The 23514-nt window shown below is 39.7% G+C and overlaps 1 protein-coding gene across 5 annotated transcripts in view; it reads left to right on the plus strand.

Annotated features, from left to right (window-relative positions):
* The first annotated feature begins 956 nt into the window (after positions 1 to 956).
* Positions 957 to 23514, plus strand: part of DEK1 (calpain-type cysteine protease family) — a 54512-nt gene continuing 31954 nt past the window's right edge. For 2 of the 5 annotated variants that reach the window (XM_088953521.1, XM_088953525.1), the window contains exons 1-9: positions 957 to 1035; positions 1199 to 1411; positions 7167 to 7417; positions 17695 to 17877; positions 18147 to 18282; positions 18572 to 18702; positions 18927 to 19041; positions 19160 to 20189; positions 20640 to 20750. In XM_088953521.1, the coding sequence (XP_088809647.1) occupies positions 1284 to 1411; positions 7167 to 7417; positions 17695 to 17877; positions 18147 to 18282; positions 18572 to 18702; positions 18927 to 19041; positions 19160 to 20189; positions 20640 to 20750 (2085 nt within the window). In that variant the 5' untranslated portion in view covers positions 957 to 1035; positions 1199 to 1283. The remainder of the gene's footprint in view (positions 1036 to 1198; positions 1412 to 7166; positions 7418 to 17694; positions 17878 to 18146; positions 18283 to 18571; positions 18703 to 18926; positions 19042 to 19159; positions 20190 to 20639; positions 20751 to 23514) is intronic. The other 3 variants (XM_088953522.1, XM_088953523.1, XM_088953524.1) reach the window with 3 other exon arrangements.

The following is a 23514-nucleotide window of genomic DNA, read 5'->3' on the forward strand; positions in this document are numbered from 1 at the left end:
GACTGGACAATAGGACCACCAAAACCGGGAACCAACAATCAGAATGGCCTTTTGTTTGTCCCTTCTTGACTATGTTGACTTGCTTCCAAAGTTAAAATCACCACTTTTACAATATCTTAATATTTATTGTTATATTATAAGTTCATTTTGATGTGAAATACTTTAATTGACAATCTACTTTTTTTTTGTTTTCTACTTTTATGTAAGTCCAATAATTGACTCCATGGTCGAACCAGTCCACGTGGGGATGCAAAAATTAAAAATAAAAAGAAAATATAAGGTATAAACCCTGTTTGGGAGTACTTATTGGATCAATAAGTGATTATCTTAATAATGTTTGGTGAAAAAGTGCTCTTTAAACTGGGGGTAGTATAGGTGTTTTTCAAAATTATGTGGCCGGTTAAGATGGGTCAGAAATTCAAGAAGTGCTTGAAAAAACCCAAAATTTTGAGCTTATCCTAGATGGGTTAGATCTTGAGTTGAGAAATCGCTAATTGAGGTTTATTTCTCAAATGCATATAATGACATGAGTGCTTATTGGTGTGTTCCAGTCTAAAATAATATTTTTTTTCAATAAATGCTTAAAAATAAGCGCATTCAAACGGCGACTAAATTTAAGTATTTTTTTTATTATTTTGTGATAAAAATATTTCTGATTTTTTTCCGGTAAGAAAATATTTTTAATTTTCTTATCTGGTAAGAAAATATTTCTGATACGGTTCCATAGAAAATACCTGATTGATTGTGTCCGAAGGCTAAATGCCTAAATATTCGAAGTTAAGCACCATACTGGCGATCCCACTGTATTATACTGAGCGCGTCCGGTCAAATGGCTAGGGTGGTATCTAATCACCGAATTCCATGGAGGGCCGATCCAAATCAACAGTAGTCAGTAGTCTCCACTATCACCATGCTGGCAAGAAAGTTCGTTTCACGAGATATTGTCGATAAATTGGCAATATATGGAGAAATCGCCCGTTTACGCAGGATATCGTCAATGCTCTTCTCTGCGATTAGAGCGGCTGTGACGAGAAGGTAAAATCGATCATCAGTTGTTCCTATTCCTTTGTTTGGATATTTTGTGGTCCGATTGTGGAATTTTTGAAGTAGAGTAGGGGAGTCAAATGTGGTCTACCTTTCTCCATCTTTCTCAGGATTTCTTCTTTAATTTTTTTCCTTCTTTACTCTGTTTGGTTAGGGATTGAAGATTGCTTTTTTGAGCTTCTCTGAGGTTTTTTCTGTTTATCTCTCAATGTTGTGAGTTGGAAGAGAAGAGGAGAGCCATGGAAGGAGACGAGCGGCGCCTTGTTCTGATGGCATGCGTTGTTTGCGGGACGCTATTCTCCATCTTGAGTTCACTTTCATTTTCTGTACTTTGGTCTGTGAATTGGCGGCCATGGCGACTTTATAGGTATGATGTACTTTCTTTCATGTGGGAGGCTTAGTAAATAATTGAGCTCATGATCGTGCAAATTTTCATGCTTGACACCCTGTTCTAGTCAACAATCGTACACATTCGAGATGCCATTGTTTTAGTTGCATATGAGTTTGATTCAGTTTCGTTCAGATCAATTTCATGGCTTCATTTATTACTAATAAAATGCGATATCACCATATTCGGTTGGTCTCACAGTTGTGATGAACTTTGTTATTTAATGCGTTCTTTGGTGAAACGCCGCCTGCTTTTCCTGTTCTTATTTACAACTGTACATGCAAACCATTTTTATAAATATTTACTTGCTTATGGGGATTTTTTTTTTATTTTTTATTTTTGGGGTAAGTTTTTCTTATGAGGATGTGCTGCATTTATCAGTATTCTGATCGTGGAGTGTTAGGCTGGAAATAATTTCAGGTGCCCCTTTCTGGGTTGATTTATATTGATGGATTCTTTTTGTAGCTGTCCTGCGTTATGTCCAGGCTTATGTTGATTTTTTATTTCAGTTCTGTTTAATTATTACGGATATAGACAGAAAATGTTGAATAAGCACCTGATCTTCATTCTTAGATGATAGCCAGACAAGACAATGACCTTTTTTAACATAGTTGCCTTGCTGGATTGAACTCAAATGCTCCAAAACGGTTGGTCTTACAATTATTTCCTTCATCGCCGGAACTTTGATTACTATTGCCTTTGATGGATAACCCATCCCCTCTCTGCTTTATCTATGATAAGAGAAAGGTAAAATATACATGTTTCTTGGTGATTAAAAAATATGTAACTTCCTAGTAAAAGTTAAATGTTAGTTTCTTTGCCATCTTGTAATAATTTCCACTCTTTTGGAAAGTAAAGAGCACAAATATCTTCTAAGGCCAGAGAGAATTCTTTATTTTTGATCCATTTCCTTCTCTTTCTAGGTCTCTTGGATGAAGAGTTAAGGAAGAAGAAAGTGCCACAAACTGTCAACCCTTGATAATTTTTTTGGTAATAAATAAAAAAGAAAACTTTATTAATATAAAAGGAAAATGCATTGGCAAGGGTGATGAAGAACTGCCATAATCTTCTTACATACAAGCCACAAAAGAAAATACAACCAAATGGATAACCAACATAGCAAAACTAGCGATAACCAACATAGAAAAACTAGCTTCTTGACTCCAATTCAAGAATAGACCAAAAACTAGCACCAAGATCTTCCTTTGTGTCTCCTTCAAATTCTGGGAGGATAAGCATCCAACCAATTATTCTTTTCCCACATAAGAGAGCAATTTGATCTCTTCCTTGAGCCTTGTCTTCAAAGATCCTTCTGTTTCTTTCTTTCTACACTTAAATAAATGACAAAAGGTGTGCAGCTCCACACTATCTTTGCCTTGATATTACCTCTAATTGTATGCCAATGAGCAAAAATGTCTGTTGGAGTCCTTGATTCCACCATCTTAGTTTTGAAGAGTCCAAAGAAGAATCACCATATGAATTTCGAAAAGGGACAACCAAAATGTAGGTGTAATACATTCTCTTCAGAAGCTTCACATAATTAACATCTTGCAGCAAACTGTATACCCCTACTTTGAATACAATCCAGTGTCAGAATATTGCCAAAGCTGCAAGCCAAGCAAAAGCTTCCACCCTAGGTGGAATAGGATTTCCCTTAACTCCTTTCACCTCCGATCTCTCTGCTTGATTCCTTAATAAAACCTTGTGGGAAGATTTAGCAATTCCTTCCATCACCTTAATTCCCCCCATCCACTTGCATCTCGATTGATAGTAAATTTGAGAGCAAATCCACACACTCCCCAAGCTCCCAATCCAAAAAGGGTATTCTGAACTTTGGACACCACACCACCCTTCCTTGAATCAATTCAAAATTCTCTACAATAGAGGTGATACTCTTGCTTAACCTCAGGAACGGGGTGGGTTTGGGGTGGAAACTATACTCCTTGTTCCCGTCCGCCGTTGTTGAATAACCCTCCACCCCCAACCCTGACCCTCGATGGGGAGAAAAATTATCCCCCACTCCAACCTCGATGGGGGTCCTATCTCTAACGGGGACTTGATTCCTGATTTTTTTTCCCAGTTATAAGCCTATTGGATGCCAGTCGCATTGCTGCTGAACAACCTAACTAGAAGGGGAGGACAACAGGAACCATTTGGTTGTTGTGCTAGTTGGTGGTTGTCGGTGGAAGATGCCACTGCAATGCTAGTGAATGGGGGACTTAGGGAAGAGAGTGGGGATTGGATTAGATTGTCTCATGCAGTCATGCCAGTTTTTGAGTTCCACTGTGGTTTTCAATTTAGGAGAGGTTGGAGGTGGCACGCCAACATCACAACAAGTGAGGTGAGTTGGAGGCGGAGGGCTGAAAGGTAGAGGCTAGGTTTCCTTTCCACTTTGATGTTTCAAGGTTGAGGTTTTTTCTAAATTTGAGGGAAGTGGATTAGTGGTTACGACTTACGACTGTGATAAGTTAGGGTAAAGGGTTTTAATTTTTAAGTTTTATACTCTTTTTTTTTCAAAAATGTCATCTAATGATAACAATACCACTATAATCTTATTCGGTTTATGGGTTTTGATGTTTTGTCATTTGGAACATTGATTTTAAGTTTAAGACTTTTGAAATATTCATTAAAAAATAATAAATGAGAGTTAATGAATTATTAGATCATTAAATGACGGTGGGCATTGGCACAATTGTTGTGTTGCTACATTGCGACTTGGGTGAGTAAGGTTCAAATCTTGAAGATAGCCTCTTTGTATGTGCAAGGGTAAGGTTGCGTACATCTATCCCTCCCCAAAGCTTGCATTGGCAGGAGCCTTGTGCACTGGGCTTCCCTTTAGTTATTAGATCATTAAATAATAATTAATAAATAACAAATGCATTTTTGCAATTGTTTTTGTAATTTTATAGAAAGTATAAATATATTTAAAATTTAATATATATATACCGACCTTGATCGGGTAGCTTAAATTTTTCCCCATGCCTACCTAAGCAACCTCCATACCCAACCTGATTGGGTTGGAGATGCCAGGTACCTGGTGGGCACGAGGAAATTGCCATACGTACTTAATCTATATAGATGCGAGCAGTTGGGCACAAATCACAAAATTTTCCAAACCCCACCCAATCATCTTCGAAAAATTTTATTCTCAAACCATTCCCGATCTTGAAGGAAACAAAATCAAGAAAGGCTGACTGAAAACTCATTATTCCTTTCCAAACACATACTCCATAAGAAGACTTCACCTCCTTAGTAGCCCAACCAAGGTCCAATATGAGAGTCAACCTTGAAAAGAGTAGTGAAGCAGGGGTGAATTTGGAAAATATTGTGGTAGAAGCTATTGCTTGATGTCTAGAGTGCTCTATCTCTACTTGGCCTTTGATCTACTTGGGACTTCCATTAGGAGCAAAATCTAGGGAGAGTAGCTTTTGGTGCTTGGTTGTGGAGAAGTTTGAAAAGAGATTGGCTTTGTGGAAGAAGAATTATATTTCCTTGGGAGGTAGAATCACATTCATTAGAGCCACCCTTGCTAACCAACCAACCTATTTTCTGTCTGTCTTTAGGGTTCCTTCTAGGAAAGCTAATAAACTAGAGAAATTGATGAGGAATTTCCTTTGGGAACCGGGGAAAGGTAGAAGGATCATCTTTTAAAGTGGGAGGTGGTGTTTAAAAGCAAAGAAGAGGGAGGCTTGGGAATAAGGAATATTAGGCAAAAGAATGCGACACTTTTGGGGAAGTGGTTGCAAAGGTGGCCCCTAGAAAAAGAGAGAGATTGTTGCATGAGGTGGTAGGCATGGTCACTCAGAGAACGGGTGGTATGCTGGGGTTATCTTGGAGGGCACTTTGGCAACACTTTGGAAGGCAATTCATAGTATTCTCCCCCAACTTCACAATTTTATCGGGTATAATGTGTGTAATGGTAATTCAGTTCATTTTTGGGAAGATACATGGGTTGGAAAGGCTCCTTTGAAGGACCTCTTTCGGTCATTATTCACTTTATCTCAATATAAAAAAGAGCCTGTGCCAAAATTCTTCCCCCCTGGAATTTCCTTTGGCACCAAGTTGGGGCTTTGGGTTTTGTAGAGGTTTAAGGGATGAAGAGATTGAGAGTCTAACCGGCCTTTTGAGTCTTCTTGAAAAAGTTTGTTTGGATCCTTCTGACAAAAGAATTTGGAAATCTTTGCCCTTGAGTCAGTTCTCTTGTGCTTCCTTCTTCAAGGCCCTTTGTTGTTCTGAGTCTCAACAGGTTTTCCCTTTTAAGGAGGTTTGGTGCAGGCCTATTCCCCCCAAGGTCTTGGCATTTCTGTTGGGAAGTGTTCTATGGGTAGGTAAGCATCCTGGATAATCTACAAAAGAGATGACCTTATCCTTGTTAAGCATGCTATTTGATCCGTCGACCTTTGCTTGGCACCAATGAAGAGGAAGAATAATGTGAAGGTGTGCAAGATTGGGTTTGCTCTGGACAGCGTGGGAAGAAAGGAATGCCAGGATATTCCAAGAGAAGAAGAGAAGCAAACACAAATTAAAAGGACTGTATCTTGCATAGAGCTATCTTATGGCCGAAATCTTTGGACTTATTTCATCAGTTCTCTTTTAATGATCTTTGGAGGCATTGGGCAGCAGTGGCAAGTAGCTTCTCTAGGAAGAATAAGGTGTATATGAGCTGGGCACCCCCTCCCGAAGTATTTATGAAATTAGATTTCGATGTCAGCAGTCAAGGTAACCCAGGTCCCTCTGGGATGGGAGGGAGGGGTTATAAGGAATGAAAGTGGTAATGTGGCTCTCTTGTACTCCTGCCCTGTAGGTGTGGGGGACTCGGGGGCAGAATTACTAGCTGCCCTCTAAGGGGTACAGTTTGCAGTATAGCTAGGAGTGCAACAGCTACTAATAGAGGAAGACTCCTAGGTGGTGATGGGGTGGCTACAGAACCCAGAGGGGACAAGCAACGGGAAGATCTTTTTCCTGTAGGTCTCATAGATATTGATTTCCAGACGTATAGCCTCCCACCTTATTTGGTCCACTCCACATTGATTTCTTGGGAAAGGCCAAAAGGGGGGGGGGGGACTAAGGTTCTGATAATGTTTTGAAAAAAGAAGCACAAGTGAAAGAGCCAGGAGCAATTTGGGACCAAATTCTGCAATCAAGTTTAGGATTATCAATGTAACCCCTTTCTAGAAACTAACAGAGCTAATGACCTGATATACTTCTAGATCCTTAATGGCTCTTCTTAACTCTAAATCCCAAGAAAGCCCTTTTTTAAAGAAGGAAAGACAGTGAGATAGGTTTCTACTTACAGACTAAACTACTGTCATTTGTTGCTTAGTTTCTTTTTATGCTTTGAGTGTAATTTGTTGTTGGGCCATGATTCATTTTTATTTGTGGTTGATCTTTTTGGTTATACCATTATTTTACAGGTAATTTAAATGATGCATTATAATTTTCATTTGTGCATCATATTATTGAAATTGAAACATGGTGTGGATTTTGAAGGTTATTGTACCACATTTGATGTGCATCTTTGACTTCTTTGATTAGTGATCTTCCATTTCTTATTATTGCTATAAGTATTTTTAATTGTTATTCTTTGCTTCACACCTGGACATTTCATAAATCTCTACCAGTCTTGTATCTCCTTGAATTTTTATATAACGTTTCTTTCATCTGTGTCTTACCTGCTGTTTAGTGCCAGTATTGCTTATTTATTTGTTATTTTGCCTTCTTTGTGCATTGCCAGTTGGATCTTTGCTAGAAAATGGCCAGACATTTTGCAAGGACCTCAATTAGGTATAATTTGTGGTTTCCTATCGTTGTTTGCATGGATAATTGTTCTTTCTCCAGTTGTGGTACTTATCATTTGGGGGAGCTGGTTAATTGCAATTTTGGGTCGAGATATTATTGGATTGGCTGTGATAATGGCTGGCACTGCTCTTCTGTTGGCATTTTATGCTATCATGCTTTGGTGGAGAACACAATGGCAAAGCTCAAGTATGTACTGCTCTTGAACTCTTCTGCCTTAAGGATCAAAGTTTATTGCATCCCCTCCCTCACCAAAAATAAAATAAAAAAACTCACTCTTTAATTCATTTGAATTATAGGTGGTGATGATCATCATATTAGTGATTGTTTTGAGCTTCTCTTATTCCCAATAAAAATGCTATTTCTTTGATGTACCATGTAAGATGTCTTTACAAAGAAAGAATGCCTGGGTTGTTGTTGATTTATAATACAGTTATAAGCTATAAATTGAGCACTTGGTTTATTTGTTCTTTTGCTTTTGTATTCAGTGCTTAAGTTCAAGAATAAACCCGGTTTTCAAAGACTATTTAGTATTTATAGATGACCGTCTGTTCTCTATTTCTTTATTTTCTTGCATGTTTCTGTCATTGTTTCCTTTGACCTCCTTTTCATCCTCATACCAAATGTCCAGCCAACTGCACACTGAAGTATGGGTTTTTTTTTTTTTTTTTTCTCTATCCTTTGTTGAATCTGATTTTCAGAAGTATAGCTTCAAAGAGCTCATAGAATATATTGAGAATGGAATAAATGTCAGAGAAGACTTGTTGCTTTGATGGTGATCAGATATGGAAAGCTGTTATGTTGTATAGAAACTTACAAAAGTAGGTTCACCCATTGACAATTTTAGATCTCTTTTTCCGTAGCCCAGGGTGGAATCATTTGAGACCTTGTAAGGAAGCAATTATCTCCACCCTACAGGAAAGTGCTTAGCTTATCTAAGAAAACAAATGATTTTTGACCGTCTTTTAGAAAATCACATCCTCTCTTTTGGGGTTAACTTCAGTGTCCTCCCTACCAATAGTTTGGGTGTTCTATTCTTTTGTAGATTCCCCCAAGCTTTGCACTGCGCAATCACAAATTTGCCTACACATTGTTTGTATGCGTGAATGACCAAGATTTGAACTAATCCCAATCATTCAAGTAATCTTTGAAAAATTCTAGAAAGCCACAGAAAGTGATGTACCAAATAACACAAAAAATCTGGGTCATCAAAATGCTGTCCTAAGATTAATCAGCTAATAACCATCTAAATGATGTGCCAAGATTTCATCTAATCTAGCTCATCCAATTGATTTGCCCAATTATAACCCAAGGATCTAAGCCTCAAAGTATTGTACTGATGCATGAATATCTCTGAAAAAAATCCTGACAATGTTATGTGACATATGAAATGAAGATAAGATCTGGACCATCAAAATGATCTCCTAAAATCAATCAATTATTGTCAGCCCTCCGGATGATGTACCAAGATTTCATCCAATCTAGCTCATCCAAATGATGCATCAAATCAATTTGAAGAATGGTGGAAAGAGAGTTCTGGACTGGGAAGGAGTGTACAGTGCTGTTTTCTATAGTTAACAACACATTCAAAACAATGTGACCATTGTTGGACTGGGAAGGAGTGTACAGTGCTGTTTGTTATAGACTAGAGGCTATTAGGGGGGTTGGGGGGGGGGGAGTAATGAGCCAGATGAGAGATGGTGGAAAGAGAGTGCTGATGGAAAGTTCATTGTTAATCATTTTATGGGAGACTTATGAGAAGTTTGGGGGAAGGAAATAGTATTTCTGGGCTATGGATTTATATCATAGCTGAGAGTGGAAAGCATTGGCATGGCTGATTGCATTTGATGGTATTTGGACTCTTGATTACTTGAAAAGTAGGGGCTTTAATTTTCCAAATAGCTTTGTCATATGTGAAGAGGAGGAAAACATTTTATGTTTGCTTTGCAAATGCAGTTTTGTGGATTTCATTTGTGGGTTCTACTTCCAAATGTTCAAGAATCAGAAAATGGAGCTGACTGAAGTATTTGCACTTTGGTCTATGACCAGTGATGGCAAGAAGCTGAATATATTATGGAGTGTAATTCCATTTGCAGTGTGTAGGGGAGTTCAGAAAGAGAAGGATAGGTAAAATTTTGAAGACAAATGCATACAAGGACAAAATGCCGGCAGATATTTGCTCAATAATGGCAGGGTATAAATACTTTAAAGATGTTAATTGAAGGGATCTCCGGTCAGAGTCATGGTTATTGGAATCTGAAATGGGAAATCAATAATTTATTTCGTGATTTTCCTCTTGGTTTTTGATATTTGGCCAGTTTATGCAAATCTATTTTGGTGAAAACTCTTCACCGACTTTGTTATTATCCTTGTTCTTTAAATAAAATTTTCTTTCTTTAATATAAGAGGTTCAGTGCCATTCAAATTACTTATCAAATGAACTTCAAAATCTAAACCCTTAAAGTGGTCTCATATAGCAGCGGGTTAATTCATCCCCCAGATTGTTGCATGAAGATTTTAGCTACAATCTGGCGTGTTCTAAATCCATCTTGGTACATAATTTGGGTGACTAGGATTAATTCACTAATCTTAGGAAGCAATTTGATGATTCTAATCTTATGTTTTATATACATTGTACATGGGCCATGGTTGCGATTAATTTAGTTCTCTTAGGAGATCATTTAGATAGCATAGATTCTTTGTTTGTTTGGTTTATTATTTTGATGACCAATATTTAGAAGTGTAAATCGGGCCGTACCGCCCGCGGTTCGACACGATTTTGAGCCAGCCTGACTCGATGGTCCATGGGTCGTGTCGCGGTCCAACACGATTGTATGGGCCATGTTGGGCTTAGGGTTTTAGGTTAGCGGGCCAAGCTGGCACGGCTCGCACTGTTGTGCTGTTCTTCTCGTGGCCCACAGGCTGGCATAGCCCAACCCAACCCATATATATATTGTATATATATTTACATATATAAATATATATAATATTTATATATTTATATATAATATATTAATCAAATAATCATTTTTTTTTTCAATTTTGTTATTCTATATAAAATTAAAATAAATAAATATATATAAGCAATTGTATACATCAAAGTTCATATAAAATTAAAATTTTAAGTTTTTTTTTCAATTTTTTAAAATAAATAACTTTGGCCTTGTGCATGACCTAGCCTGGCACTAGTGTTGGGCTGACCCCCCAAAATATTGGGCCTGTGCGTGCTCGGGCCATGGGCCGTGTTGTGCTGACCCCCAAAATATCCCAAGGGATGGAGGCATAGGCCGTCCCGACTCGGCCTGCACTTTGCACTGGCTGCGCCGTGCTGGCCCAGCATGACCTGTTTTACACCTATATCTGGCCCAGCATGACCTGTTTTACACCTATATCTGGCCCAGCATGACCTGTTTTACACCTATACCAATATTAGTTGAAATCTTTGTACATCACTTGGATGATGAAGAATCCCAAAATATCCCAAGGGATGGAGGCATAGGCCGTCCCGACTCGGCCTGCACTTTGCACTAGCTGTGCCGTGCTGGCCCAGCATGACCTGTTTTACACCTATATCTGGCCCAGCATGACCTGTTTTACACCTATACCAATATTAGTTGAAATCTTTGTACATCACTTGGATGATGAAGAACAATTCATTGTTATAAAGAGAAGATTTTGATTTTAAAGAAACAAGTCAATATGTCGATGGTGATGAACAGAGACGGTGAAAAACGTCGTTGAGTGATGACAGTATCCAATATTTTTCACTCAAAGGTGAGAGGTTTGGAGGAAGATGGTGATGAAGAAAACCAGTTTTTTGAAGGGAGGGGGAAGAAGATGGGGAGTGGAGGCATTGTACAACCTAGGTTGGCTGGACCCCAGACTTAGAAGTAACTTCTCCTTTAGGAAGACAATAGTGATGGGGGTTTGGCCAAGCTTTGAAGCAGCATTTCTAAGAAGGATATGGGAAAGGCAATTTATAGAAACATCGAAAGATGGGTTTTTTGCTAGAAGGAATTCCTAAAGGGTTACTTAGTGGACTGTTTTGACAGGAAGCTTCTAGTGGAAGAAGTGAAGTATTGGGCAGCAAGGAGCTGGGGAGAAGTGGGAGGGGTGAAGGTAAAAAAATTAATCAAAGATTTGTTTCTCTTCATCTTTCTGTTGAAGGAAGAGGTAGATTGGGTTCTCAACAGTTTGTGGAGTGTTGGACAAATTGGACTGGCACTAGACTGGTGAGCGAAAACAATCGATAGTTTTTCGCCGGAAAGAAAGGGGATATCCAACAAGTATAAGGAAGTTTGGATTAAAGTGTTCAGTTTACCATTGCTACTTTGGTGCCCAAGTGTGATGAGGAGATCAGAAACCACTACAGGGGCTTCCTAGGGACAGATGACTCAGTTGAAAAGCTGAGGACCTGCAAATGGGTGAGTATTAAAGAGAAAGTGGGGGAAGAGATCCCAAAGAAAGTGGAGATTGTGTTAGGGGGTTGCTCGTTCTGGGGTTTGGATTTGGCAGGAAAAGTGGCCATTGGTGGAGTTGAGAGAGAGGAGTGGGAAGGGGCAAAAGGATATGGGCCTGGGAAAGAAGTAGAGGAGGATGAATCTAAAGTAAGTGGAACCCTGGTTTTGGTCGAGGAGGAAAACAATAGTTTGAGGAGGTCAATGGAGAAAGGGGATGACCGAATGGAGAGTGAGATTCAAATTTTAATTACCAAACAAGGTTGGGTGGGCTTTTCAAAAGTTTGGCTAAAAGAGGACCTTTTGGAACGTCTAAAAGAACTGGACTTGCTACCAGTTGGAAAGGGGGCCAAAAAGCGGGGGGCTAGGAGAGGGTAGGAGATTTGGGAAGTGACACAACACCTAGAGGACATAAGGTGGCAAGTGGGGATAATAGGAAGGGAAAGTATTCAGTTGGGCTGGGTAATTTGAAAGAAGTTCGTGTTCACTTGGGTCTAGACTCAAACCAATTGACCTTGGTGGGGGTGGACCTTTAGTATTAGAAGGTCCAAATTGGTTAGTTGCCCTGTCCCAACTTCCTATCAAAGAGAGGAGGGAATCCAATCGAGGTTTTGAGAGTGGAAGGCAGAAAGAGCAGGGGAGCTAGGCAAGAGCTTTAGGGCAACAAAACATTTCTCAGTCGAAGAAGGCACCACAAAAGTTGTGTGTAGAGAAAGTGTGATTGATTTGCCGCTTTTTGAATTATTTAATCAGATTTGGAGCCTGTGGAAGTTACAACCCTGGTAGTGGTGAAAGATTTGGGAATTCTAGTTCCAACATCTCAAAACTCAGACAAGGACAATATGAGCTAGGTGCATACGTTGCCATTGGGTAGAGAGGATGGGTGCAGTGTAGGGTTAGAGCTTTATGAGGTGAATGTGGAGGGGTTGAAAGATAGAGGGAAGGGGGGAGAGAAAGGGAAGGGTGTTGACTCTGCTTTGGCCTGGGTCACGTTGAAATTGCTGGGCTTGGAAAATTTCTAGGGGTATGTATAGCAGGACTGGAAGAGGAAATGATAAAATACTTGGAGAGCAGTGAAAAGATGTGGTTAGAAGAAAAAGGAAAGTTGAATTAAAAAAAGGGGGAAATTCTGCTAAAAAGAGTAGGGAGATGATAGGCTATCTTGGGGTTTGAATGAAAAAAGCTGGGAAAGGGGATGGTCTGTTGGGGGAGGGGAGGCGTTTTAGTGGGAGATGGGGGGGGTTCTCTTATTAGGTTTAATTATTGAATTAAAGCTGCTATTGTGGAACGTGAGGGGGTTGGGTTTGGGGAGGAGTATGGTGGTGTGCAACTTGCTGAACAGATGGAAGTCAGTCATGGTTTTTCTTCAAGAATCCATATTGGAAGTAGCGGAGGCTGAAATGATAAGGAGTATATGGGGTCAAGGCCAAGTTAGATGGGCGAGCAAGTCGGCCAGAGGAAGTACAGAAGGCTTATTAATTCTTTGGTATTGATTGAAATGCAAACTTATCTCTTCACATGTTGGGGATTTCTCGGTGTCACTGCTATTGGAACTGGTGGGAGGCATTCAAGGTCAATTTAAAGAGGTGTATGGTCTGACTGAGAGTTCAAAAAGAGAAAGGCTCTGGGAGGATCTGACTGAAGCCAGGGGTTCTTCTTCTTTGCCATGGGTTTTAGGGGGGATTTTAACGTGGTCAGATTTTTGGAAGAAATAAATGGAGAAAGTTGGAGAACTAGAGACAAGGGAAGATTTGCAGTGTTTGTAAGCTACTTTGATCTTATAGACCTTCCTTTAATAGGGGCACGATTTACCTGGACAAATAATCAGGATACCAAGTGTTGGTGAAATTAGATAGATTCCTGGTTTCTCCTGGATGGGAAGGTTTATTTTAGAACCTTAAACAGGTGGCCCTCCCGCAGCCTGTCTCTGACCACGCCATCTAATTAGTTTGTGGTAATCAGGAGGTTAGGAAAACCCCTTTCCAAATGGAAAATGCCTGGTTTGAAGAGGAGGACCTGGTCCCTTCGCTATTCTCAAAATGGATCAGAAACCCAAGTGGAAGGAACAAACTCCTTTATCCTTGCAAAGAAGATCAGTGCTATCAAAGATACTTTGAAATCCTGGAGGCAATCAGGGAAAGTTAGAGACAGAACTAAGAAATTGTTTAGGGACAATTAAAGAAGTGGATTTGGCTGAAGAAAGAGGTCCCATTACAGAAGAAGAGAGGATAAAGGATTGTTGGCTAAATTGATTTTGGACATGCTAGCTTATAAGGATGAGTTGAAATGGAGGCAAAGGGCTAAGGTGAAATGGCTAAAAGCTGGGGATAGAAAATCTAGCTTCTTTCACAAGATGGCCAATGCAAGGAAAAGGCTAAACCTCTTAGAGAGGCTTGAACATGAAGGTCTGGTGGGTGAGGACCAGTCGGAAATGAAAAGTATTACTACAAAATTCTTCTTGGAAGATGAAATTTGGCAGGTGGTGGAAAATCTGGAAATAGATAAGTCTCCAGGGCCGGATGGCCTCACCAATCTCTTTTACAAGTGGTGCTGGGAGGTGGTGAGAGCTGATCTGTTCAAAGTACTTCTCTGGAAAGGAGCGTGAATGATACTTTCATTTGTCTAATTCTGAAGGTAGAGGGTGCATCAAACATTAAGGACTTCAGACCAATTAGTCTTCTGAATAGCTTCTATAAAATCCTGGCTAAGGGTTTAATGGAGAGGCTCAAAAAGATCCTAAATACTGTGATAGAAAAATATCAGTTTGCATTTGTGCCAGGCAGACAAATTTTGGACAGTGTTTTGGTGGCAAATGAGCTAATAGACTCAAGGAAAAGGGAGGGCAGGCCAGGGCTGTTATGTAAATTGGACTTGGAAAAGGCTTACGACCATGTCAACTTGTGATGCTTGGATTTTGTCTTGGAAAGAATGAATTTTGGCCAAAAATGGAGGGACTATTTTAAAGCTTGTATTACTTCCCCAAAATTTTCAGTTTTAGGCTGTTTGTAACTTGTTCATCTTTTGGGAGAGATACAAGAGTTTATCTCTCCCTTCTCTGCTATTTTCCATTTGATCCATTCCATCTTTCTTAATGTTTTCAATGAATACAATTTCTGTTATTGATCATTTTTTTTTTCAGTTTTAGTGAATGGGCAGTCGGTGGGATTTTTTAAAAGCACCAGAGGATTAAGACAAGGGGATCTCCTTTCCCCTCTCCTCTTCATTTTTGTGATGGAAATCCTAACAATCTTTGTTGACCAAGTGAGGGAAATGGGAGTGTGGAAAGGGTTTGAAGTGGCTCCTGGAGGGGAGAGGGTGCAACTCTTGCAGTTTGCTGATGACACACTTTGTTTCATCGATGCAGATGTGGATCAACTGGGAGTGTTGTTAGGGGTCCTAACCTGGTTTGAAGTAGTGGCAGGGCTGAAAGCCAAGTGGTCAAAGAGGAGACTAATTCCAGTGGGTAGGGTAGATAATTTAGATGAGTTGGCTGAAATGCTGACATGCCAGATTTGTTTTTTTTTTTCCATTTATTTATTTGGGTCTACCCCTGGGAGCCAAATGCACTTCTTTGGTTTGGGACCCAGTTGTGGAAAATATGGAAAAGAAGCTGGCCTCTTGGAAAGCTAAATATCTTTCCTTGGGAGGTAGAGTCACCCTTCTAAAAAGATCCCTCTCTAATTTGCCTCCTTATTACCTTTCACTATTTCCAATTCTGGTGAAAGTGGCCAGAGAAAAGAAAAACTGCAGAGGGACTTCCTTTGGAAAGGATAGGAGGAGGAAAAAAAGATCCATGAAAGGTGGCCTGGTAATGAGGAAAATGAAAATCTTTAATAATGCCCTTCTGTGTAAGTGGATCTGAAGATTTGAGAAGGAAAGAGAACGTTGGTGGAGAAACTTGATTGCTGAACCTTAGGCTATGTTTGGTTTAAAGGAAAAAGTAGGGAAAGGAAGGGAAACCTTTACAAACCTTGTATGGGTTTCCCTGCCTTACCTTTCCTTTCCTTTCCCTACTTTTTCCTTCAAACCAAGCACAGCATTAGTAGAGGTTCAATCTGGAAGAAAATCAGGGAAATCATTCTGCATCTTAGTAGAGGTTCAATTCCTAAATTAGGTAATGGTCAAAGGCTGAGTTTTTGGAAAGATAATTGGTGCAACAGCAGTTCCTTAGCAGAATTATTCCCTCAACTATACCAAATTGCAGAGAATCAGAATGTGGTACTGGCCGAGTGTTGTGAAGTAAGTGACAGCACTATCTCCTGGTGGCCTTCCTTCCGAAGACACTTCCAAGACTGGGAAAATGAAAAGGTGGCAGAGCTGCTCTGTAGTCAGACACTGGACCTGAACTCTTTAGATAGTTGGAGCTAGAGTTGGAGTGCAGATGGGATATTTTCAGTCAAATCTTTTGCCTGGAAGCTCTCAGAAGGAAACTGAGCTGATGCTCCTGCCTCTAAAATTTGGAACCCATTACCCCCATCCAAAGACAATGCTCTGGTATGGGCTGTAGTGTTGGACGGCTGCTTAACAAAAGTGAACTTGGCAAAAAGAGGGGTGCAGATTCCAGGATCTGCTTTGTGTGCTTTGTGGCCAAGCAGGGGAAGATAACAACCACTTGTCCCTCCATTGCCCTGTCTCCTCTGCTATTTGGGGGCACTTTTTATCAACCTTGGGGTTAGCATGGGTCATGCTGAACTCTTTGCTGGATCTGTTTTGGTATGATGTTTTCTTGCTTCATCATCCATGTGCTTCACCTTGTGCCTTAGGTGTTAGAAAGCCCCACACTTTTCTTGTGCCTGTTGCTTTCAAAACATTGGTCTAGATCTTTTGTTGGAAGATTATGACTAGAGTTATTTTTCTTGACAATATAATAAAATGACTAAATACTATAAATCAAGAAAAATGCATTTTAGGGTTTTTGAAATGTCTAACAATGCACCTGGCATGCATATGGGCATATTCTGTAAATTTCCTCGACAGAATGGTAACTGAGTGGGTTATCTGATTATTGGATGAAAGTTTTGGGGAGGGGGATTTTCAAAAGTGGGGGGGTGGGCGTCAAGAGCCAATGTTTTGAAGGGTCCTTGGAGTTTACTTTTTTAATTGTTTTTGTATTTTTAGGTAATAGAGGTACTGCCAATCTGTCATAGCTTTTCTGTACTTATTTTATGATTTTTTTTTTTTGAGTTGTTAGTAGTTTGCCTAGTTTCATTAGGAATTGGTTAGTAGGTGTGTCTGGTTGGCAGCCAGTATCGAAACATTTGCCCAACTCTTGTGGTCATGGTAGGATAAGACCTAAATGATGATAATTAGGAGTTAGTTTATTTCTTACCTATGTTGCAACATCCTAGTCCTTACCCAGCTAGGATCTGCTCTATTCCTGTTTAGTTTCTTCATTAGTTCCTTAGCCAGTCATCACCCTCACTCAGTGATTTAAAAGGTGTGCCTAGGCACACAGGGAAGCCACATTTTAGGGTGCGCCTCGCCCAGGTCCTAGGCGCACGGCTTTCTAAAATTCTGCACTTTATGCTTTTTTTGAGCTTAACGGCTGGGCCGGGGGTCCGCTCCTGGACCCCCGACTGCGCCCCTTGAGGCTTTTTTTTTTTTTTTTTGATTTTTTAGCTTTTCCTGTATTTTTGCACCTTGCTTCAAAAAGGTGCGCGCCTCACCTTGCGCCTTGTGCCTCAGGCGCAAATTGGCCCCTGCACTTTTTTGCGTCTTGCGCTTTTAAAACACTGCCCTCACTATACCCTTTTTGATCCTTTGATGGAATATGACATTCATTGGATAGAAAATTTGGTTTGTAGGGGACAAGTGATTAAATCTTAAATTTTCTATTGGTTGACAAGCCTTCTTGTTGAAGGCCATTTATTGGGTTGCTGACATTACTCTGCTGTCTTGCAACTCAAGTTGAAGCCTCTGTGTATCTATGTTCAAAATTTTGTACTTTCAATCTTGTACTGATAATTTTCTTTGTATTGAATCTAATTTGCCTTTTCTTTTCTTCAAAAGGGGCTGTTGCTATTCTTCTTCTTCTGGCTGTTGCAATTCTCTGCGCATACGAACTCTGTGCTGTATATGTCACAGCAGGTTCAAATGCATCCAAGCGCTATTCACCCTCAGGCTTTTTCTTTGGTGTATCAGCAATTGCTTTGGCAATCAACATGCTCTTTATTTGCAGAATGGTCTTCAATGGTAATCATTTGCTCATGCTGATTTTAATTTAAATGTTTACCAAATTAAAGGACATGCATCATTTATTACATGGCATGACGATACTTACACTAAGTGGTGGTCAAAATGGTACTGGTTAAAATGAAGCAATAACCCAATGTTGGTTGTAGCTATCTGGGGTCTTGGGAGTGGTGGACTGGATACGGACCTAACCTTTGGCAATCTTTTTCTCAAAATGGTTCCAGATAATCTCCTAATCTCCTAATCTCCTTAATGTATGCATTCCTCAGGTACTGGCTTAGATGTGGATGAGTATGTTAGGAAGTCATACAAATTTGCTTATTCTGATTGTATTGAAGTGGGACCAGTGGCTTGCTTACCCGAACCACCAGATCCGAATGAATTATATACTCGAAAATCTAGTAGGCAAGTCCTTGATATTCCTTTCTTATAGACTGTCTCATTTTTTATATATATTGATCAACCAACATTATTATTTCCATTACAAGTGTTTCAGAGGTGGTTGGAATTGTAATTGTTCTAGTAACTTGTTATTTCTTGCAGTGACTAGTTTTTTGGCTAAGATGGGTATAGAACATTTTCAGTAGTATTTTACATATCAGAAGCATTGATATGCTTTCAGTGTATAGGGCCACGGTTCTCCCAAAACAAAATTTCATTTCTTTCAATCTCTTCTGATCTAACTCTTTTACAGGGCTTCACATCTTGGACTTCTTTATCTTGGGTCTTTGTTTGTACTTGTTGTATACTCCATATTATATGGTTTGACCGCAAAGGAGGCCCATTGGTTGGGGGCCATTACTTCAGCTGCTGTTGTTATTCTAGGTATGCACACCATCTTTTTATTATAATATGCACCCAAACATGCATATACCCAAGGAATGCATGTATTTGTACATAAGATGGACACATGGATAATGGCATACAATGCATTATTTGTATATGTGAATATTTGTCATACATTTGTGCAATTTTCTTTGTATATGTTCTTGCTTTGATATTTTTGGTATTGTTTAATATTTAAATTGGTTCAATTGATCCTTTGATAGATTGGAACATGGGTGCTTGCTTGTTTGGGTTTGAACTTCTCAAGAGCCGAGTTGCAGCGCTATTTGTTGCTGGAACTTCACGTGTTTTCCTCATCTGCTTTGGAGTGCATTATTGGTTTGTTCTGGATTCGATTTTATTTTATTTTTTATTTTATTGCACGTGATTGGAATTTATTGGTTTATGTTATTGTTTCTATACTTATGGTTCCATTAACTTTTTCTGTTTTCTTCAGGTATCTGGGACATTGTATTAGTTATGCTGTTGTTGCATCTGTGCTGTTAGGGGCTGCTGTTTCTCGCCATCTATCAGTTACAAATCCATTAGCTGCAAGGAGAGATGCACTACAGAGTACAGTAATTCGCCTTAGGGAGGGGTTCAGACGTAAAGGACAGAATAGTTCATCGAGCTCTTCTGAAGGTTGTGGGTCTAGCGTGAAGCGTAGCAGTAGTGTTGAAGCAGGTCCACTTGTTAATGGTATTGAAACCATCTCTAGAAGTACAACACTTTGCGCAGGTGATGCTAGTAGTTGGAATAATGCTATTCTAGGTAGAACTGCTAGTTCTCATGAAGGTATTAATAGTGATAAGAGCATGGATAGTGGAAGGCCAAGTTTAGCATTGCGTAGTAGTTCCTGTCGTTCTGTTGTTCAAGAATCTGAGGTTGCAATTACATCTGTTGATAAACAATTTGATCATACCAACTCTTTTGTGGTCTGTTCTAGTGGTGGCCTGGAAAGCCAGGGGTGTGAGTCAAGCACTTCAACTTTAGCCAATCAACAGGCATTGGAGTTAAATTTATCTTTTGCCTTCCAAGAGAGTCTGAATGATCCCAGGGTTACTTCTATGTTGAAAAGAAGGGCAAGGCAAGGTGATCATGAATTGGCTAGCCTATTGCAAGATAAAGGACTGGATCCAAATTTTGCTGTTATGTTGAAAGAGAAGGGATTGGATCCCACTATTCTGGCATTACTACAGAGAAGTAGCTTAGATGCAGATAGAGATCATAGAGACAATACAGATATCACTGTCATTGACTCAAACAGCCTAGACAATACCATCCCCAACCAGATTTCATTGTCAGAAGAACTGAGGCGCCATGGATTGGAAAAATGGCTAGATTTCTCTAGATTTATTTTGCATCAAATAGCAGGTACCCCAGAGCGAGCATGGGTTTTGTTTAGTTTTATATTCATCCTTGAAACAGTTGTTGTGGCCATTTTTCGTCCAAAGACAATTAAAGTGATAAATGCCACGCATCAACAGGTGAGAATGACTTTCCAGTTTAGGATATTTTAAAGTCATTAAGGTCTAATATGACAATCGATTTAAATGTTTATGGTGGCTTGGCTTGTGTTTTCAATCCATTGTTGACTTGGCTGGTTGGACCAGTACATGGTGACCTGGTCTCAATACTGCATTGGGTTAACCTCCAAGCAGCTATTTTACAAAAACACATTTACTTGGTCAATGACTTCTTTACCTAGATGGTTGAACCGTTGACCACCTGACCCATTCAATTGGTTATTGGGATCTTGTATTATTATTTCTTTTGATTTTTTATGGTATCCTCCTGACCCATTCACCAGTTGGCCTGGGTGGTTGAACAGCTGATCCATATCGAGAGGGCAGAATGGTTCAATATCTGGGTCAGTTTTTAAATTATTGGGTTTGATGTGTTATTGCTACTATTCATGGAAATTATTGTCTTTGCAGTTCGAATTTGGCTTTTCTGTTCTGCTTTTATCCCCTGTTGTTTGTTCGATAATGGCATTCCTTCGCTCACTAAAATCAGAAGAAATGGCTATGACTTCAAAACCTCGCAAGGTATGCTTCACTGATTTTCAATGTTCACCTTTGGAATTTGGAGAATTTATTTGGATTTTAGGAGCATTATTTGCACTTGCTTTTTCCAGTGTCTTTTGACATTGGTGTCCTTTTTTTGAAGAAAAGTGTAATATTTCATTAGTATGCAAAATATGTACAGTATTAGAGCTGCACAATACTATACTTGCAACTGTAGTGTGCCTCCCTATACAATTGACCGTTTTACATTAGATACAAAATGTGTATTATTAAAAATTACTATAGAAACATCTTTAAAACATTTCTGCGTAGCCACCTAAGAGTAAATTTGGCCCCACAAAAGTCTTGTTATCTTAATTCTGTTTGCTTGTTCTTTTTCTATATTAATTTATTCTGGTTGATTACAAAAATAAAGCTTATTGTTGATTAAAAGAGCAAACTAGTTAAGAATTGAAATGTGGGCAAAGAGTATGAACCAGTGAAATAAGAGAAGAGAATAACATACCATGGGATTTGAGACTAAAATGCTCTCGTTGACGATTAAACAAGTTCTCCCATCTATAACCAACCAAGCTCAAGGGGCTTTCATTCAAGGGTGATCAATAACCAACCAAGTCTTGATTGCTAATGAAAGTGTGGAGGAGATGAAAAGGTTAGGGAAAAGAGGTTTTATTTGTAAGTTGGATCTCGAAAAGGTTTATGACTTGGTGGATTGGCAGTCTTTTTAGAAGTGTTGAGGATTTGTATGTTTGGAGAGAGATGGTGTAGATGGATGTTTGGGTGTGTTAGTACCTGCGATTGCTCAATCTTGGTTAATGGAGTGGTGAAGGATTTCTTTCCAGCTTGTAGAGGTGTTAGGCAAGGAGACCCACTTTCACCTAGTAGCTGATGTTCTCAGTAGATTCATCACTAAGGTCGATAGGGAAGATACTAAGGGGTTGGAGGATAGGTAGAAGTTGGACCCTAGTCACCCATCTTCAGTTTACAGATGATTTGATGATTTTGTGTGATGGGGGTGATGGTGAGAAGGTAACAAATTTGAAAGAGTTGATTAAAGGATTTAAAAGAATTTCCAATCTGGGAATAAATCTAGAAAATAGTTGTATAGCGGGCATCAATTTGGAAGGTAGGGAAGTTGAGGCTATTGCAAAGTGCCTTGAATGTTCTATCTCCTATTGGCCTATGTCCTACTTAGGGCTTCCGTTAGGAGCAAACCCTAGGGAGAGTAGGATCATCTTGATAAGAGCTAAGAACCTGCCTACTTATTTTTTATCTGTCTTTAGGATACCACCTAGGGAAGCAAAAAAGTTGGAGAGGTTAATGAGAGACCACCTTTGGGAACTAGGACAAAGAAAAAAAGGATCGGGTCGTTTAGTGAAGTGGGAAGTCGTGTGTAGAAACAAAGAGGAGGGTGGTTTAGGATTAGGAAAGATGAGTCAGAAAAAAATAGCTCTATTGGGGAAGTGGTTATGGCGTTGGCATTTGGAGAGAGGGAGGCTATGGCACAAAGTGGGGGGAAGTATTAATGGAAGTTCAGGGAATGGGTGGGATGCTGGTGTATCAAGGCAGGCTACTCTGGCAACTCCTTGGAAAGCCATCTATAGTGTTCTTCCCAGTTCCTTAGTTCTAGAAACTCAGTTCATTTTTGGGAGGATATTTGGGTTGGAGATACCCCTTTGAATAACCTTTTCCTCTCACTATTCTCTGTCTCCTTGTATAAGGAAGATGTTGTCTCAAACTTTATCCCACCTGTGGGAAGCCCCTTTGATACGAATTGGGATTTTGTCTTTCGTAGGAGGTTAATGGATGATGAGGTTGATTCCCTCTCTAATTTGCTTTGTCTTTGTAATCAGTTTTGTTTGGATCCATGTAAGCCAGGCAAAAGGATTTCGGTTCCCAAGTCTAAAGGGTTTTTTTTTCCTTTTTTTTTCTTGCGCTTCTTTCTTTAACCCTCAGTCAGTGTCCCTCTCAACAGGTTTTCCCTTCGAAAGAAATTTGGTTCTGGCCAGTTCCTCCTAAGATAATGGCATTTTGTTGGGAAGTGTATCATGGGAAAGTGAACACCTTAGATAACTTTCAAAAGAGAAGACCTTTCCTTTGTATCTCACCCAACTGGTGTACACTTCTCTTTGTAAAGCTCATGGGGAGGATTGTTACCATCTACTAATGTCCTGTCCTGTTTCTGCAGAATAATGGTTTTGGCTTTTTTTGTTGTTCGGGTGCAGGTGGAACTTGCCAGCAGGAATAAGCATGATTTTTAAACCCTCTACATTCATTTGACCTTAAAAAAGAGGTAAAATTATGTGGAGATGCGCTGGAGCAGCCTCGATCTGGACAATTTGGGAAGAAAGGAATGCTAGAATATTCCAAGAGAAGGAATGGTCAGGTTTTAAAGGAATGCTAGAATATTCCAATACATTGGTTAAAGGCCATGGAACTGTTCCATCAATTCTCCTTTACAGACTAATTGAGAAATTGGTTAGCAGTAGCAAGGTGTTCATCCAGTAAGGCTAGGGCAGTTACAAGATGGATCCCACCGCATGAAGGATTATGAAGATGCATTTTGATGGGAGAAGTCATGGTAATCCAAGACACTCTGGAATGGGGAGTGTGCTGAGAAACGAGCTTGAAGAGTTTGTACTCCACTCAGGTCCTCTGGGATTTGGGGATTCAGTGAGGGCAGAATTACTAGCAGCCCTAGAAGGAGTGCAATTTGCAAATCAACTGGTTGTAGGGCAGCTACTGATTGAAGGGGACTCCAAGGTGGTGGTGGGGTGGTTGAAGA

Source organism: Nelumbo lutea, chromosome 7 (genome assembly GCF_056320005.1).
Source record: "Nelumbo lutea isolate HS-2025 chromosome 7, American lotus-T2T, whole genome shotgun sequence".
Taxonomy (NCBI): domain Eukaryota; kingdom Viridiplantae; phylum Streptophyta; class Magnoliopsida; order Proteales; family Nelumbonaceae; genus Nelumbo; species Nelumbo lutea.